The sequence below is a fragment of the Cebidichthys violaceus genome, unplaced genomic scaffold (genome assembly GCF_023349555.1).
Source record: "Cebidichthys violaceus isolate CVI_PGR_0920_01 unplaced genomic scaffold, fCebVio1.0.p SCAF_20, whole genome shotgun sequence".
Taxonomy (NCBI): Eukaryota; Metazoa; Chordata; class Actinopteri; order Perciformes; family Stichaeidae; genus Cebidichthys; species Cebidichthys violaceus.
In genome coordinates, this window is record NW_027176373.1 from 539414 (window position 1) to 554821 (window position 15408).

At 42.0% G+C, this 15408-nt stretch overlaps 1 protein-coding gene across 1 annotated transcript in view; it reads right to left on the reverse strand.

The window, feature by feature from the left end:
- Nucleotides 1-13476, reverse strand: part of wwc1 (WW and C2 domain containing 1) — a 48221-nt gene extending 34745 nt beyond the window's left edge. The window contains exons 1-3 of the mRNA XM_068716650.1: nt 12954-13476; nt 1586-1695; nt 1110-1313 (exon numbers count right to left, since the gene is read on the reverse strand). Of these exons, the coding sequence (XP_068572751.1) occupies nt 1110-1313; nt 1586-1695; nt 12954-13072 (433 nt within the window). The 5' untranslated portion in view covers nt 13073-13476. The remainder of the gene's footprint in view (nt 1-1109; nt 1314-1585; nt 1696-12953) is intronic.
- Nucleotides 13477-15408: the final 1932 nt, after the last annotated feature.

Here is a 15408-nt window from a genome sequence, read left to right on the forward strand (position 1 = left end):
TAGCACTTCCTCCTTTGGTTTTCCGCTTCCAATTCTCACTTCCAAGAGATGTCCGTGAACGTACGATAAACCGAAGCTGCTGTGGTTTATTTAGTACTCACAGCTGGTCTGTGACGTGGACTTGTCTCGGTACTCACAGCTGGTCTGTGACGTGGACTTGTCTCGGTACTCACAGCTGGTCTGTGACATGGACTTGTCTTTGTACTCACAGCTGGTCTGTGACGTGGACTTGTCTCGGTACTCACAGCTGGTCTGTGACGTGGACTTGTCTCGGTACTCACAGCTGGTCTGTGACGTGGACTTGTCTTTGTACTCACAGCTGGTCTGTGACGTGGACTTGTCTCGGTACTCACAGCTGGTCTGTGACGTGGACTTGTCTTTGTACTCACAGCTGGTCTGTGACGTGGACTTGTCTCGGTACTCACAGCTGGTCTGTGACGTGGACTTGTCTCAGTACTCACAGCTGGTCTGTGACGTGGACTTGTCTCGGTACTCACAGCTGGTCTGTGACGTGGACTTGTCTCGGTACTCACAGCTGGTCTGTGACGTGGACTTGTCTCGGTACTCACAGCTGGTCTGTGACGTGGACTTGTCTTTGTACTCACAGCTGGTCTGTGACGTGGACTTGTCTTAGTACTCACAGCTGGTCTGTGACGTGGACTTGTCTCGGTACTCACAGCTGGTCTGTGACGTGGACTTGTCTCGGTACTCACAGCTGGTCTGTGACGTGGACTTGTCTCGGTACTCACAGCTGGTCTGTGACGTGGACTTGTCTCGGTACTCACAGCTGGTCTGTGACGTGGACTTGTCTCAGTACTCACAGCTGGTCTGTGACGTGGACTTGTCTCGGTACTCACAGCTGGTCTGTGACGTGGACTTGTCTCGGTACTCACAGCTGGTCTGTGACGTGGACTTGTCTCGGTACTCACAGCTGGTCTGTGACGTGGACTTGTCTCGGTACTCACAGCTGGTCTGTGACGTGGACTTGTCTCGGTACTCACAGCTGGTCTGTGACGTGGACTTGTCTCGGTACTCACAGCTGGTCTGTGACGTGGACTTGTCTCGGTACTCACAGCTGGTCTGTGACGTGGACTTGTCTTAGTACTCACAGCTGGTCTGTGACGTGGACTTGTCCCTCCACGCGTCGTTGAGCTGCCGGTACTCCTGCTGCGCCAGGCGGAGCCTCTGCTCCTTCACCTGGTAGATCTCCTTCTGGGCGCTGAGCGCGTCGCGGGCCACGGCCAGGTAGTCCCGCAGCATGAACTCCTGCTCCCGCTGCCACTGGGCCCGCGGGTCCTCCAGCTGGGTGCTCTCTGGAGGGGAAGACAGAGGTGGAGAGGAGGACAGTGAGTGGAGGAGGAAGGAGATGTAGGAGTTGAAACTGTGAGTAACTTCTAAAGTCCTCTTTCTAAGTTCTTATGTTAGTTCTGGCACACAAGAGAAAACACAAAAACATACATCAGACACACATGTAGGTGCAGATAGTTAACAAGGGACAGGTAACAGGAACGATGGGGGGAGGAAATGGAGAACAAAGACGAAGAGATGAGCAGCGAGATGCAGTAAAACACAACAGTACACTCACTGGTGTTGTGGTCGACATAGTACGCTCCGACGGCGGGGTCGTACACCTCCTCCCAGCCCACCGGCAGCTCATCCCCGATGCAGTCGGCGAACGTCAGAGGCTTCGTCTGCCTGAAGAAAACACAATCGTAAAAAAAAAAAAAGTAGAGATTAAGAAACAGAATCCTCTCCGCTGTGATCGACAAAACATCTCAGACCTCATCAGTGTGAGAGACTGAAATAATGTCTCAATCACTAACAGGATATTTAGCAACATGTACGTCCACGTCAGGTCTCTCATGGTTCTACTGGACGCTCAGTCATCTGGTCTGCTCAGGACACGGCACAGCTGTATATAAAAAGTCTTCGTATAACTTAAAAGCGTGAGTTATACAAAAATGAACCTCGTACAGTTGTCATGAGTGGGAACACGACCAAAATGGTAAACATGTTTATTTCTGCTGTAAACATGGGGGTTTATGGACATTGACTCACTTTTGGAGCCAGCACAAGTGGCCATTTGAGGAACTGCAGTTTTTGGCACTTCCATGTTGGCTTCATGTCTCAATATATCTTAAGGGATTCAAAGGATGTACTGCATAATCACTCCTTTAACCTTTTAGCTTCCACTATCAGCATTGAGAAGTTGTTTGGTACATGAACACCTTAAAAAGACTATGACAAAGCACTATGAATAAAGATTGTAGACCTGCAATAATAACAGTAGCCTGATTTACCTAGTTAGAGTACAACCAATGAGTATAATTAGACCGGGTCTCTAACTAATGATGTAGCTTAACACACATCCCTCTAGCGTCTCGAACCCAGAGATGCTCACAAGTCATTTTTTTTTTTGCAAGTCAAATCTCAAGTCACTGTGAGACTTGAGCGCGACTTGAGTCCAAAACGCAGGACCCACAGATTTAAGAATCCATCAGTTCCCCGCTGCTATCGGTCCGTTGAAAAAGCGATTACGTAATCTGCATGAATAGATTGCGTGTCGATTAGTGTGATGACTGTTTAAGTGATGACTGGGCAACAACAAAAAATACCCTTCGAGGATGATAAAATATCACCATACCTACCTAACCTTACCTGAAAATGTGTCCAAACTGGTACAAGTATCTGTGTGCTGCTCTGCACAACGCAAACTCACTTGAACCCTCTAAACACTCCCATAGGCTTTCTATGTGTGTGTGTGTGTGTGTGTGTGTGTGTGTGTGTGTGTGTGTGTGTGTGTCTGAGACAAACAGTAGGATAACTAACTGTACAATAAACTAGTAAAATAGAGTGGAATGTAAGGAGTCACATTATGATAATGAAGGTGTTAAGCCAGATTTAAACAATGCACACCAGACTGACAGCTGCTGTTCTCAAACAGCTGACAATTAGTGACAATTTAGACGATGGTGTCATGGAGAAGGAAGTAATATGAGCTGGATTCAGCTTTTCAAATGTTCTGTGTTTCACTTCATTGTAAATTGACTTTTCACTTTCTTTACAAACTAAATGAGTCGTTTCTCAACAGTTTCAGCTCTGGAAGGATCGGTGTGTGTGTGTGTGTGTGTGTGTGTGTGTGTCACTATTTTCACACATTTTACTCAACTTTCATTTGATTGAGCAGGAAAATGATTGATCCATTAACAGGATGCCAACACAGGAATGTATCAAACCCTGTAATAATCTATAGGACTTTCAGTTCATTCAAATTAAAATGGTCACATTGAGATTACACACCATGAAGTCAGTTATGAGCTTTTTTTTTTCTGAAATCCTTCTACAGCTGTTCAGCTATAGTATCAACAACAACAAATATCAATCGTCAACAATTTTGACAATTAAACGATCCTTTCAACTATTTAAGGAAAAAAAATGTAAAACATGAATTGGTTCCAGCTTCTCAAACGTGAGGATTTGCCTGTTTTGGGACTGTTGGTCAGACAAACAGCAACTATTTGGAATACGTCACTCAGGCTTTTTATTTTTAACTCCGGTAAATAAGTTACCTAGAACTTAAAATATACTCCGTAGTAACCCGAACATGACGCTCCAGAGTCTGAAAAAAGTGACCAAACTAAAACATCCGGGCTCAATGAAAGCAGCTCCAGGAGGCTGAAAGGGAGAGGCAGGGAGAGAGTGTGTGTGAGTGGAGGGGGTGGGTAGTTTCACTGAGTCCTCTATTCACCTCCAAGGGGGGGAGAAAGGAGAAAGTGTGTGTGTGTGTGTGTGTGTGTGTGTGTGTGTGAGAGGGGGGGGGGGGGGGGGGGGGTCTCACTAGCCGGACACAATAGGAGGAAACCGGCCCGTGGCATTCCACAAGCAGCACTGACGCATCGCCTGGAGGTTTCTGGGGCAACCCTCGGCCTCACAGCGGCCCGACTCAGACGGGACGCTCAGCTCTACCTCACAATTCAAAAGAGGGAGATTTCTATTCCACCTGTTGTTGTTGTTGTTGTTGTCGTTTAGTTTCTACCGCAACAGCAGGAATCGGGTCTTCTAGTCCCACGTAGAGATGAGACTTCACGAGCTCCATTCATAAAGATATCATTCAAAGAAAAGATCAAATCAGAGGTGAGAACACCTGCGACGTATCTGTAGGCGCCACTGCTCTCCAAAATTCTAATAACTTTACTTTCTGCCAGATGTTACGTAGCCTCCTCACACGAGGAGAACGTTTTCTAAGATGGCAATAGAATATTGAGAGCCAGGTACATGCATCACTAGATTAATAACATAATAGTCAAAACAAAATCATTTAAATTGAATGCATTTTTATATCGTCGTCTATGAGCTACAGCTCAGCCAGGAATGTCCCGGCGTCCCAATTAAGGCCATTAAAATGTTGTAATTATGGAACATTATTATTATTATTATTATTCTTCACCGAGGGATTCTTGGAGCTTCAGCTAGCTTTCACGCTTTTCAACATTTAGACAGTACAGAGCGGCGTTTCATTCTCTAACAAACCATCTTTGGTCCGATAACATTCTGGCTCGAGCCACGAAAGTATTGCTTTGGTACGAGTATTAAAACTCAAATATAATATCAGCACTGGTCTAAATGAATGCTAAACTATGCCTACACACACACACACACACACACACACACACACACACACACACACACACACACACACACACACACACACAAGCGTGATGAGGATCACCTCTCATTGATGGAGACGACAACCAGCAGAGTATAAAGCTCTTCTCTTTGGCTTTTCTCCTTCGCTGCCTCTTTGTTTTTAGGTTTTTCTATCGTGACTGCAGATACAAACAAACACAGAGCGGCGGCTCACTGCTGAAGAGAGAGAGAGAGAGAGAGAGAGAGAGAGAGAGAGAGAGAGAGACAGACAGAGAGAGAGAGACAGAGAGAGACAGAGAGAGAGACAGACAGAGAGAGACAGTGAGAGAGAAAGAGAGAGAGACAGAGAGAGAGAGAGAGAAAGAGAGCGAGACAGAGAGAGAGAGAGACAGACAGAGAGAGAGAGACAGAGAGAGAGAGACAGGCAGAGAGAGAGAGACAGAGACAGAGAGAGAAAGAGAAAGACAGAGAGAGAGAAAGACAGAGCGAGAGAGACAGAGACAGAGAGAGAGAGACAGAGACAGAGAGAGAGAGAGAAAGACAGAGAGAGACACAGAGAGAGAGAAAGACAGAGAGACAGAGACAGAGAGAGAGAGAGAGAGAGAGAAACTGAACTGGGTCCTTTTTCAGCTTGATGAATAATGAAAGGGGCCCCGGAGAAGACCCCCTCAGCTCCGCTCTAAATTTAGCTCAGGAAGACGGGGGAGGCTTCGGCCAAACCGCTGATCCCAGAGAAAAAAAGAGCCGGCCGGTTTGTCTGGCTGGGTCTCCACATCCCATCACTTCGCTCCGCTCGCCCACTGAAGCCCGTCGCCGCTCTCCCCTCCATTTCACCGTCGCTCATTCAAAAAGCCACGTGTAGCTCTTCTCCCATGATGCACTGCAGCCACGCATACTGGGAACAGGTAGTGGACAAGAACTGCCGTGTGTGTGAGTGCGAGTGTGTGTGTGTGAGACAATGACAGTGACATCACTCGGTGCAACAAACAACCCCAGAACAGACAGGAGAATATAACATATGATAAGAATACTTATTAAAGCTGATTCATAAACTAAAGAGCAGTTCTAGAATCATTATTATCTTGGGGTTGTGAATAGTTACGATTTTTTTCTGACAGCTACATCCCGCCAAAGACAACGAGAAGAAGTCCAATCCAGTAAATACACAGAAAAAAGGACAAATACAAACAGTATTATTTACTCTGCACATCTAGTTTTTCCTACCACAAATTAGGAATTACTCATTTTAATGTTGGATGTTTGACCTCCTACTTATACCCAGAGTGGGTAACTCTGCGTTATGTAAGTGCTAAACCTACCAATTATTGCAAAGTATGGGTTGAGAGTGTCACATGATGGTCTGCGTGTTTTTTTAAGAAGCTTATCTGAGAGAATAACTGTGGAAAACACTGAGTTCTTGGGATAATTTTGGCATCAAAGTGGTCTAAAAATTAATCTTCAGGATATTCACACAGGTGCAATTTCACCCTTTAAAAAACCCGAAGCCAAGTCCACACACACAAATACACACACACACACACACACACACACACACACACACACACACACACACACACACACACACAGGTTTTACATACCAAGGTAAACAGCCAGGCCGGGCCCCGGCACTCTAATGCAAACTGACAAAGCGTGCGGCAGAGTGCAAACACACATAGAGGCGGGCTGCATATCTGAGCGGTGAGTCAGAGAAACCTTCATTCAGAGCAGCGTATAAATTCCTCAAGTGGCGTTATAAGGCTTCCAACTATGTTTCATGGGTTTCAAGGTCCAACAGTAAACACACGCACACACACACACAGACACACAGACACACACACACACACACACGGTATATCCCTTTCACCCTCACAGTGTAATCCATTATGCTTAACAGACGAGGCATCCAAATAAAATGTATATTTATCATTTTTAAAAAAGGGACAAATTACTTGGAGATCTGCCTCCTCGTTAAAGTGACGGCGCTGTTATCTGGATAGCATTCCTTTCACCTGACGACATGCATTCAATGCGTCACTGCGAGGGCGGATGGATGTTGTTGCACTCTGAAGAGTAGGCAACCTTGACTCTTTCTGGTTTTATTCAACATCCTGAGATTTTCTTTTCTCTGACTTCTTTCATTTTTTTTCACATCAGGACTGTTGACGTTCAGCAGAAAGGGACTGCACGACTCAAACAGAATGTCTTTTTAATTAGAAAAATGGGTTGTCATTTTTGTATTTTTATCGTGTTTGTTTAAAAAAAAAAAACGTAAATGGCAACCCAAAAAAGGGATGTTTAAAAAAAAAAAAAAGATGGCCGTCATAGACTATTTCACCTGAAATCGGCACTAGAAGTCATGTATGGCTGCAGCGACATTAGATATTCAAATACAGATCCTCAGATATCTGTGACAGACACACACAGACACACACAGACACACACACAGACACACACACACACACACAGAGCTGTCAGTGTCAGAATAAGGCTTGCTGTCTGTCTTCATTCCTAAACCTTGCACTATAATGGGAAGGTTTTCACAGTCAACTCAAAGCCGACTGGTCCTTGAGTTTCTTTCATGTCCCTGTCTCCTCAGCTTCTGTTTACTCTTCTGACAGCTTCTCCTTCTCTCGTCGGGGTTCATTTAAAAACCGGTTCTTGGCCTCCTCGCAACCCTTGTGATGCAGGAATTCAAGCGGTTTTCCCCTGAATGCACTCGTGCCACAAGCGCAGAAAGTAAATACCATAAATGTAAATATACTGAACGGTTTTTGATCGTAATGCAAAGCAAACAGCAGACGCCAATAATCACCTGACAAGCCGACAGCAAGGTGACACAAGACAGAAAGGGGAAAACTACGAGAGACAAAGTACATGTGGCGTGAGTCGTGACTAACATTTTTAGGCCTATTTTGGGTTTTTTTTTGGTGTATTTTTCTTACTCCTGCGGATAATAACTGGTGAAACATGTCGTCAGACTTTTCCTACAAGTACAACTTAGTTTGGCAGCAGGAAATATTTTAGCAATCTTAAACATCTTCTCTTCTTCCTCCCTGAAGAAAGCAGTGAAGCGTGGCTGTGGTAAACATCACAGCACAGAAGAGAGCAGACATGTTGTGTCACCGAGTGACGGGTCACAAAAACAGGAATTATTCTTTATGAATTGTCATTAAAGTTTAGTCCAGAGCCCGCAGAATCAACATTTAGGAAAGTTAAAAGTCAGTTTATGATAAGACATAAAAAGCTACAATTCCTCACATCAGAGAAGCTGTAACCAACAAAAACATTGAGCATTTATGAAATATTTAATCAAATATTAAAGTTGTTAACCATTTGAATTTTAGTCAATTCATCAGTAAAAAGATGTATTGACTCATCTATAGATAAACTAATCGTGTCAGCACTTATGCGAGGCTATGAATGGGCTGAATAGATGAAGAAGTCTTATTTTCTCCCCACAAGAACAAAAGAACACGCTGTAAACAAAACAAAAAAAGTGCTTTTGTGACGAGAAGCAGCATCGACGTCTGCAGTCAGATCAGCTGCGATGCGGTCGGTTATGTATTAAAGAAAAAAAGTCCACTGCAGCGCTGTGCAGGCCGGCCTCCGTTCAGGGCCCGGTGAACAGTTCGCAGGGCTGCACTTTGACTCCGTGCACCTTGGCATGCAGTGAAAAGGCTTTCAGATGAATCGGGTTTTGCGCGGCGCTCGGTCCTTCGCGTTGTGTTTCAGGAATGTGTGGGTTTTTTTTTTTTTTCTTTCTTCAGGACTTTGTTTGGGGGGTTTCTACTCTTTCCCCGCTGCCTCCAAGTGTCTGAGTGTAAAGCAACCAGAAGAGTTTCACTAAAAAAGGAGAAAGTCTTCATTCCACCCGTCACCTCTTAGACGAAAACATGACGAATGTGTCTGGAAGTCAAAAGGACGCAGCCCAACATACAAAACTACCTTTATCCACTTCTTATGAGTGTTTGTATTCATTCCACTTGTTGTTGTCCTGTCGCGTGTTCACACTTAAGATTCCATGACAGAACACTGTGTGCACTGCTGAGGAATTGTGGGACAGTAACCTGAAAAGTACGTGGATTTAAATAAAAACTACACACAGAATTGCTGCCATTTTTTTTTAGAAAGATGCCTTTTAGAAAGAAGAAGTTGTACATTTTAAAGTTAGATGCATCAACGTGGTGCGCTTTGACAGCAGAGTTGAGTTACAAAACAAGAGGATGGAGATACACAAGGATTATTGTGCACCGTCCGGCCGAATGAAGACGACGATCGAGGACATTTGTGGGACAAATAAACATCAAAGAAATGAAAATTCTGGCTTCATCACACATACTTATCTCACAAAACACTTGCAGACCATGTGACCATAACCACCTAAATAAGGAATAACTCTCTTTAACCTTTACCAACATAATTTACCCAAAATGTATTAAATCAGTGTGGTGGCAAAGTTTTAAAAATGTATATTATATATACAGATATGAAATGTTATATTTTTGACACGTTCATAAAACGTGCGTAGTTCTCAGCCATGTGAAGACACCACGATCAGAGGAACACTGTCTGAGGAGAACAGCTGGGATCGGTGCATTCCCATCTTTGGGTTGTTTGCTTGTAGTGTCGATGACCGAGGAACCGAAGCTTTGTGGTACAGTTGATCAATTAGCATTAACTACACACGCTAAACATACAGGGACGAAGTGAACACAAAGCAATAAGTAAAGAATTTGTGTGTTCTCTCAACATCAAAACCAAGACACAGAACAGAAAAAAAAACACACAACCCCTAAGCTTCCAGAATTCCAGACATAAGCCATTAAAGGGATTTGGTGTCAAAGTCCGAGGGGTCTTAAGAAACTAGTGACGATGAAAAACGACTATGGCATGAAACAGATGTATAATGGGAGTTTTTCTAAATCATCCACTCAACGTAAACAATATTACAACCACCTTCTTACTAACTGATTACTGTATTTTACACAACACAGTGTCCAACTAACTATCTCAGGCCTGTTTATAAAGTATTAAAATGATTTTAGCGGTCTAATCTCCTCCAGCAACTTGTTTTTTTTATACCTGGATGGCAAGATCAAAAACACCCTTACAAAGGCTTTAAAGTGAAGATCATGTCACATAGTCGAAAGCCCCAGAAAAAGCTACTCAATGGGCCTCGTGGTGAGATCGTTATCTCCACCTCCAAGTGGTCTGAAAGCAGAGAGAAAGGATGGAAAATGTCCAAAAACCCTCAGAAGGAACATTTAGAAGCATTGACTCCTATTTTAATATACTTTATAGCCATTGGCTTCCATTTATTTCACTATGGTGTTTCACCTTCTGAGAATCCGTTGACTTCCATTTATTTCACTATGCTGTTAAACCTGCCAGGCAGCCATCAGCTCCTATTAATTTTACTATGGTGTTCAACCTTCTAAGCAACCATATGCTTCCATCATTTCACTATGGTGTTCAACTTTCTAAGCAACCATTGGCTTCCATCATTTCACTATGGTGTTCAACCTTCTAAGCAACCATTGGCTTCCATCATTTCACTATGGTGTTCAACCTTCTAAGCAACCATTGGCTTCCATCATTTCACTATGGTGTTCAACCTTCTAAGCAACCATATGCTTCCATCATTTCACTATGGTGTTCAACTTTCTAAGCAACCATTGGCTTCCATCATTTCACTATGGTGTTCAACCTTCTAAGCAACCATTGGCTTCCATCATTTCACTATGGTGTTCAACCTTCTAAGCAACCATTGGCTTCCATCATTTCACTAGGGTGTTCAACCTTCTAAGCAACCATTGGCTTCCATCATTTCACTATGATGTTCGACATTCCAGACCGCCACTTGCTTCCATTCAATTCACTGTTAGGTTTTGACTTTCTGGGCAACCATTGACTAACATCCATTTCCCTATGGCAAGAAAAACAACTTGCAATAATTGAGTCTCTCTGATCATCACAGAGAACATTTAGAAATCAAAAAAAGGATGGTCTGCTATGGTGATGTAAATGTGATGTGTAGTCAATTGGTAGGTGTTATTGGCTTCAATGTGCCTCTATTGATGTGTAAAGACTAATACAGAACAAAAATAAATATGAAGGAGGCAGAGAAGCACAGATAAATCAAAGGGTAAAGTATAAATCAAGTGTAGCACAACCACATTGGAAATAACTCGACTCCATTACCATCCATTCCCTAGTGAGTGTACGATCTGGGGTATTTCTTAAGGCTACCGTCTCATGAGAGATTTTCCCTCTGAATTCTACCGTGTTCTTCCTCTAATGATTTCAACAGTTTATTCCCCGTCTCTCCTTTCAAGGCTAATGAGACACCACTTGTGAACGGAGAAGAAACACCTTGCCCCCCCCCCCCCCCCCCCCCCAAAAAGAAAGATCTTCTTAATGCATTCACTTCACACACGAAGGATGTGGATCCGCTTCAAGGTTGAATTTCTAATTCAAATGGTAAAAAGGCTGTAGTTGTGAGAAACAGACGTTGTTTCTGCAGGAAAGTTTACCGCTCCAGGCTTCTCGTTAAAGATTCCCTCTCACCGGCATCGTGCTGTTCCATCACTCTCACTTAAAGCTGTTTTCCAGTGTTGGCTGCTACCAGTCTCACACATCCAAATTATACCCAAAACAACACTGTTTCTTATGCAAATGTCCCACCTGGATTTGTCATTGAAGATGGCTGCAGGGAGCCTCAGCTGTGTCTCAGTTTTGGACAGTTAGTTGGTAAGAAATAAGACATTTGAAAGGGGTATTTTTCCAACGATTAATTGAGAAAATTACCTGCAGATAATGGGATGATGACATACGTTAGCTGAAGCCCTAATTGTGAGTATTAGGTCTCCAGCACAGTGTTAGATCAGAGTGGATCCTGCATGTTTTCTGGGTCAGTACTTACAGCTCGTCACCGTTTGTGAACCTCAGTATTTAGGTTGTGCTACTATTTCGCTGTCTCAGTTTTTATGTAATCAATAAATCAAAAAATAAGCTCCTGTGCAATGTCGACACAGTGATATATATATATATATATATATATATATATATATATATATATATATATATATACATATACCATCAGTCTTGACATTTGGGCTTAAAACAAATGACCGATTACGTATTCAAATGTCCTGTTTTGTTCCAAACCACAAAGTATTCAATTTACTACAACATTAGGCAGCAAATGATCTCATTTAAGAATGTGGAACTATCACATAATTGGCGTTTTTTTTGCTCAAAAATTGACCGAAACAATTAGAAAAAAGGTTGCTTATTAATCTGTAAAATGACGAATCTTTGCAGCTCATGAGGATTTTATGCTCGATTCTTTTCTCCACCATCACTTCTTCTCACCCGTCTGCATGAAGGTGATGCAAAGATGACGTTTGAATGAGAGACTAAACTAAAGAGAGATGACATTAAAAACACATATATAATGTAGACATTACACTATCAGCTTGACACAGGGACGTGACCGGTCATCAGATGTTAGAGACGGTCGTGTAGTTTCAGGGATAAACGAGCTAAACATGTGTGTCTGGTTTTAAAAAAAAAGGCCTGACTCAGCATTTTCTTCCCCCAGCGGTCTGAGGAGTGATGGTGTCATGTTGGGCAGAGACTAACTAGTATTCTGTGGCCTACTTTCGGCAACTAATCCGTAATATTATCGTAATAATCGCTTACAAAGCAAGATTGCGAACACACTCACTGGTTTGCGGCCATATTAGTCAACTGAATAATTTGGGGTTTTGGACTCCTGGTACCTGCAACATCCAATAACAGCCTGTAGGGAAATATTCTCTGCTTCTTCCTTTGAGTCTTCTGCTGAACATTAAGCGGTGCTTAACTCCCCCTTGTTCTTGTGTAGTCTCTGCTAAATTAAATATTAAATTACTAATATTAATATATGAACCTGCTGCTAACTGCAGTGAAGGACTGACCTCAGGTGCAACAGTAAAAACCAATCTATCCATTTTTTGGTAGGTTAAAATAATCAACATGCAATGTACAAAGTATCTTATCTTTCATGAAGCATTTTTAAAAATATTTGCATTTTTCAATTTGTTAAGATTATGATTGATATTAATAAAAAAAAAAATTAAAAAAAATCAATGGATGGGCTATGATGATGAACAGGGGGGCCACAATGTGTGCATCTTTTGGTCTTATCTTATAAACATTCATGTTAAGGGTCACCTGACATGAACAGTCTGCATTTTGCAGGGGCGACACGTGCAGCCTACTACATCTCTCTCTCACACACACTCACACGCACGAGCTCCTACCTGTCTCTGGGGTCGATCCAGCTCGTGCATTGGTTAACGTGGTCCACGTAGTAGACTTTGCCATCAAAGTCTCTGGCTTCCTCCCAACCCTCAGGTAGTGGCAACTCCTTCCTTGGCATGTCAGGCGAGTCTCCATGTAATGAGCTCCTCTCTACTCAAAAGCATAACGAAGGGAAACCATCGCTGTTCTCTGTCATCATCATCATCACCATCACCTCCTCCACCACCAAACAGTATCAGCAGCTACTCCCAAAAATCCCGGTCTGATGCGGTTTGGATTAGGCCATAATAATAATAATAATAATCCATAATAATCCACAGATTAACAAGGGAATCAAACCTCAAAGAGGGAACTGTAAAAAAAAAAAAAAAAAAAAATGAACTCAGAAGATGAGATAGTTCCAGCAGGCTGCACTCGTGCACCAAGTCATCCGAAATATAAACACAACAGTGGTTTTTTTACAGCTGTTAGCGCGTGTTGTTGCAACTTTTTTGTTTTGCAAAACTTTTGAGGCCGCCCGATAACAACTTTTTATTATTAGTAGACTAACACTGGTTATCCACGGTCCACAGAACACGGCCGGTGCTGCTCGAGTCTCAACGTAAACAGAGCAGCAGCCTCACGTCGATAGTCCATAAACATCCGGGGGAAAAATAAAGATTTAATAAAAAAAAAATTAAAAAAAAGGAGAGCAGTAATGTGGGTTTCACAATGAGAGCCGTCCAAAAAAAAGTGGCTTAAAAAAAATCCTCTAAAATCCCCAAACTGGACTCGTTCCTTCCTCTCACCGACAGGCCACCATGTTGTGCAGCAGTAACCGATGATAGCCGCACAGCCGCGGGGTAGCGAGCAGTGTGAAGGGCCGCCGGGAAAGAAGAAAGTATACAACCGGATCCTACAGCCGTTTAAACTCCGGTTAAAAAAAGAAAATCCGCGAGGAACTTCTATGTAAATGTTGTGAAATGTATCCGTTTTACAAAACCGGACGGGAGGGAAGCGGCGGCGTTCAGCGGCGGTAAAAAGTCTCTCACCAGTCCCGGTGACTTCGGCCGGTCGACCGCTGTCAAGCCAACGCACACATACACCGTAGCTTCCGGCTACCCTTTCAAAATAAAACCTCCGTGGACAAATTCAGCTGAACAATACAACACTTCCACAATACAACACTTCCGGTCACCATTTCTTTAATTCAGAATATTTTAAGGTTTTAAAAACTACAACATAACTTAAATGGGCTCTTTGATTATATTGTGGTTGGTATTAACAAGGTACTAATAAGATACTTTATAAAATGATTTCGTTACAGCAGCATGTATGGTACAGGTAAATAAAATAACAGAGTAATATAAATAATAAATATAAAAATTAAAATATAAAAATTAAAATGCACAGTATACAATACAAATAACAGAGTAAAAATATTAAATATAAAAATGAACAATATATACAATGAAATAGAATCGTATTAAAATTAACTAACTAAACAATAGTGCAAAGATTTAACCAAACAAAACAATATTAGGGTTATAATAGGGTTATAGTCATGTGATTGATTTGGCCAGAGGTGATTTACATTTACAGTATTTCTCATTTATTACTGCATCATTGACTCATTGTTTACTATCTATGTGTAAACTGACATCAGTATTCATCTGTATCCTTCTCTTATTGTCTGTACAGTGACATGTTTAAGCTTATCACAGTTTTGTCCTTATTTCGTCCACTTTTATTTCATTTTTAATTATTTTATTGATTATTTTATTTGTTTATTGCATTTATTTGTGGTTTTCCTTATGGCTGTGGTGGCTTTAGACAGTTGGACTCCTTTGTTTTCTGTTAGATTCATCTGTTTTATATATATATATATATATATATATATATATATATATATATATATATATATATATATGTACTTGTTTATTTTCCTATAAATACTGTGTTTTCTAGTGAGTAGCCCGCTAGCCTTCACAGGTTTCTGCATTAACAAACGTTCAAGTCCGCAGCGCCCTCTAGAGGAGAACGTGTTGAACTGCCGAATGGATCCTCTTACTGCTGAGCGATGAAGGCTGACTCCAGTGTCTGGTTGTGACAGGCTGCGCCTCAGGTGCCTCATTAATCTGAACACTATTTAGGTACTTCTGGAGAACTGCATTCAATTACCAGTTGATTTATTTTATTTACCGATTTATGACTTTTTTAAAACATGTTTTATTGATAAACCTGCTTGTAGGTTACTGGAGTGTGCTATAGTTCTACCCTACTAGAATAATATGAGAAAGTAATCAGCAGATTAATCCATAATGAAAATAACCATCAGTTTATAGTTCAAATGAGCGCCACATTAACCAGCTATCCTGCTTTTACATTGATGCATGTTATTAATATTAATCTAATCCAGCCTAAATAATTATTTACCAGTCACAGGGGACAGTTTTATTGAGTACATTTTCCTGA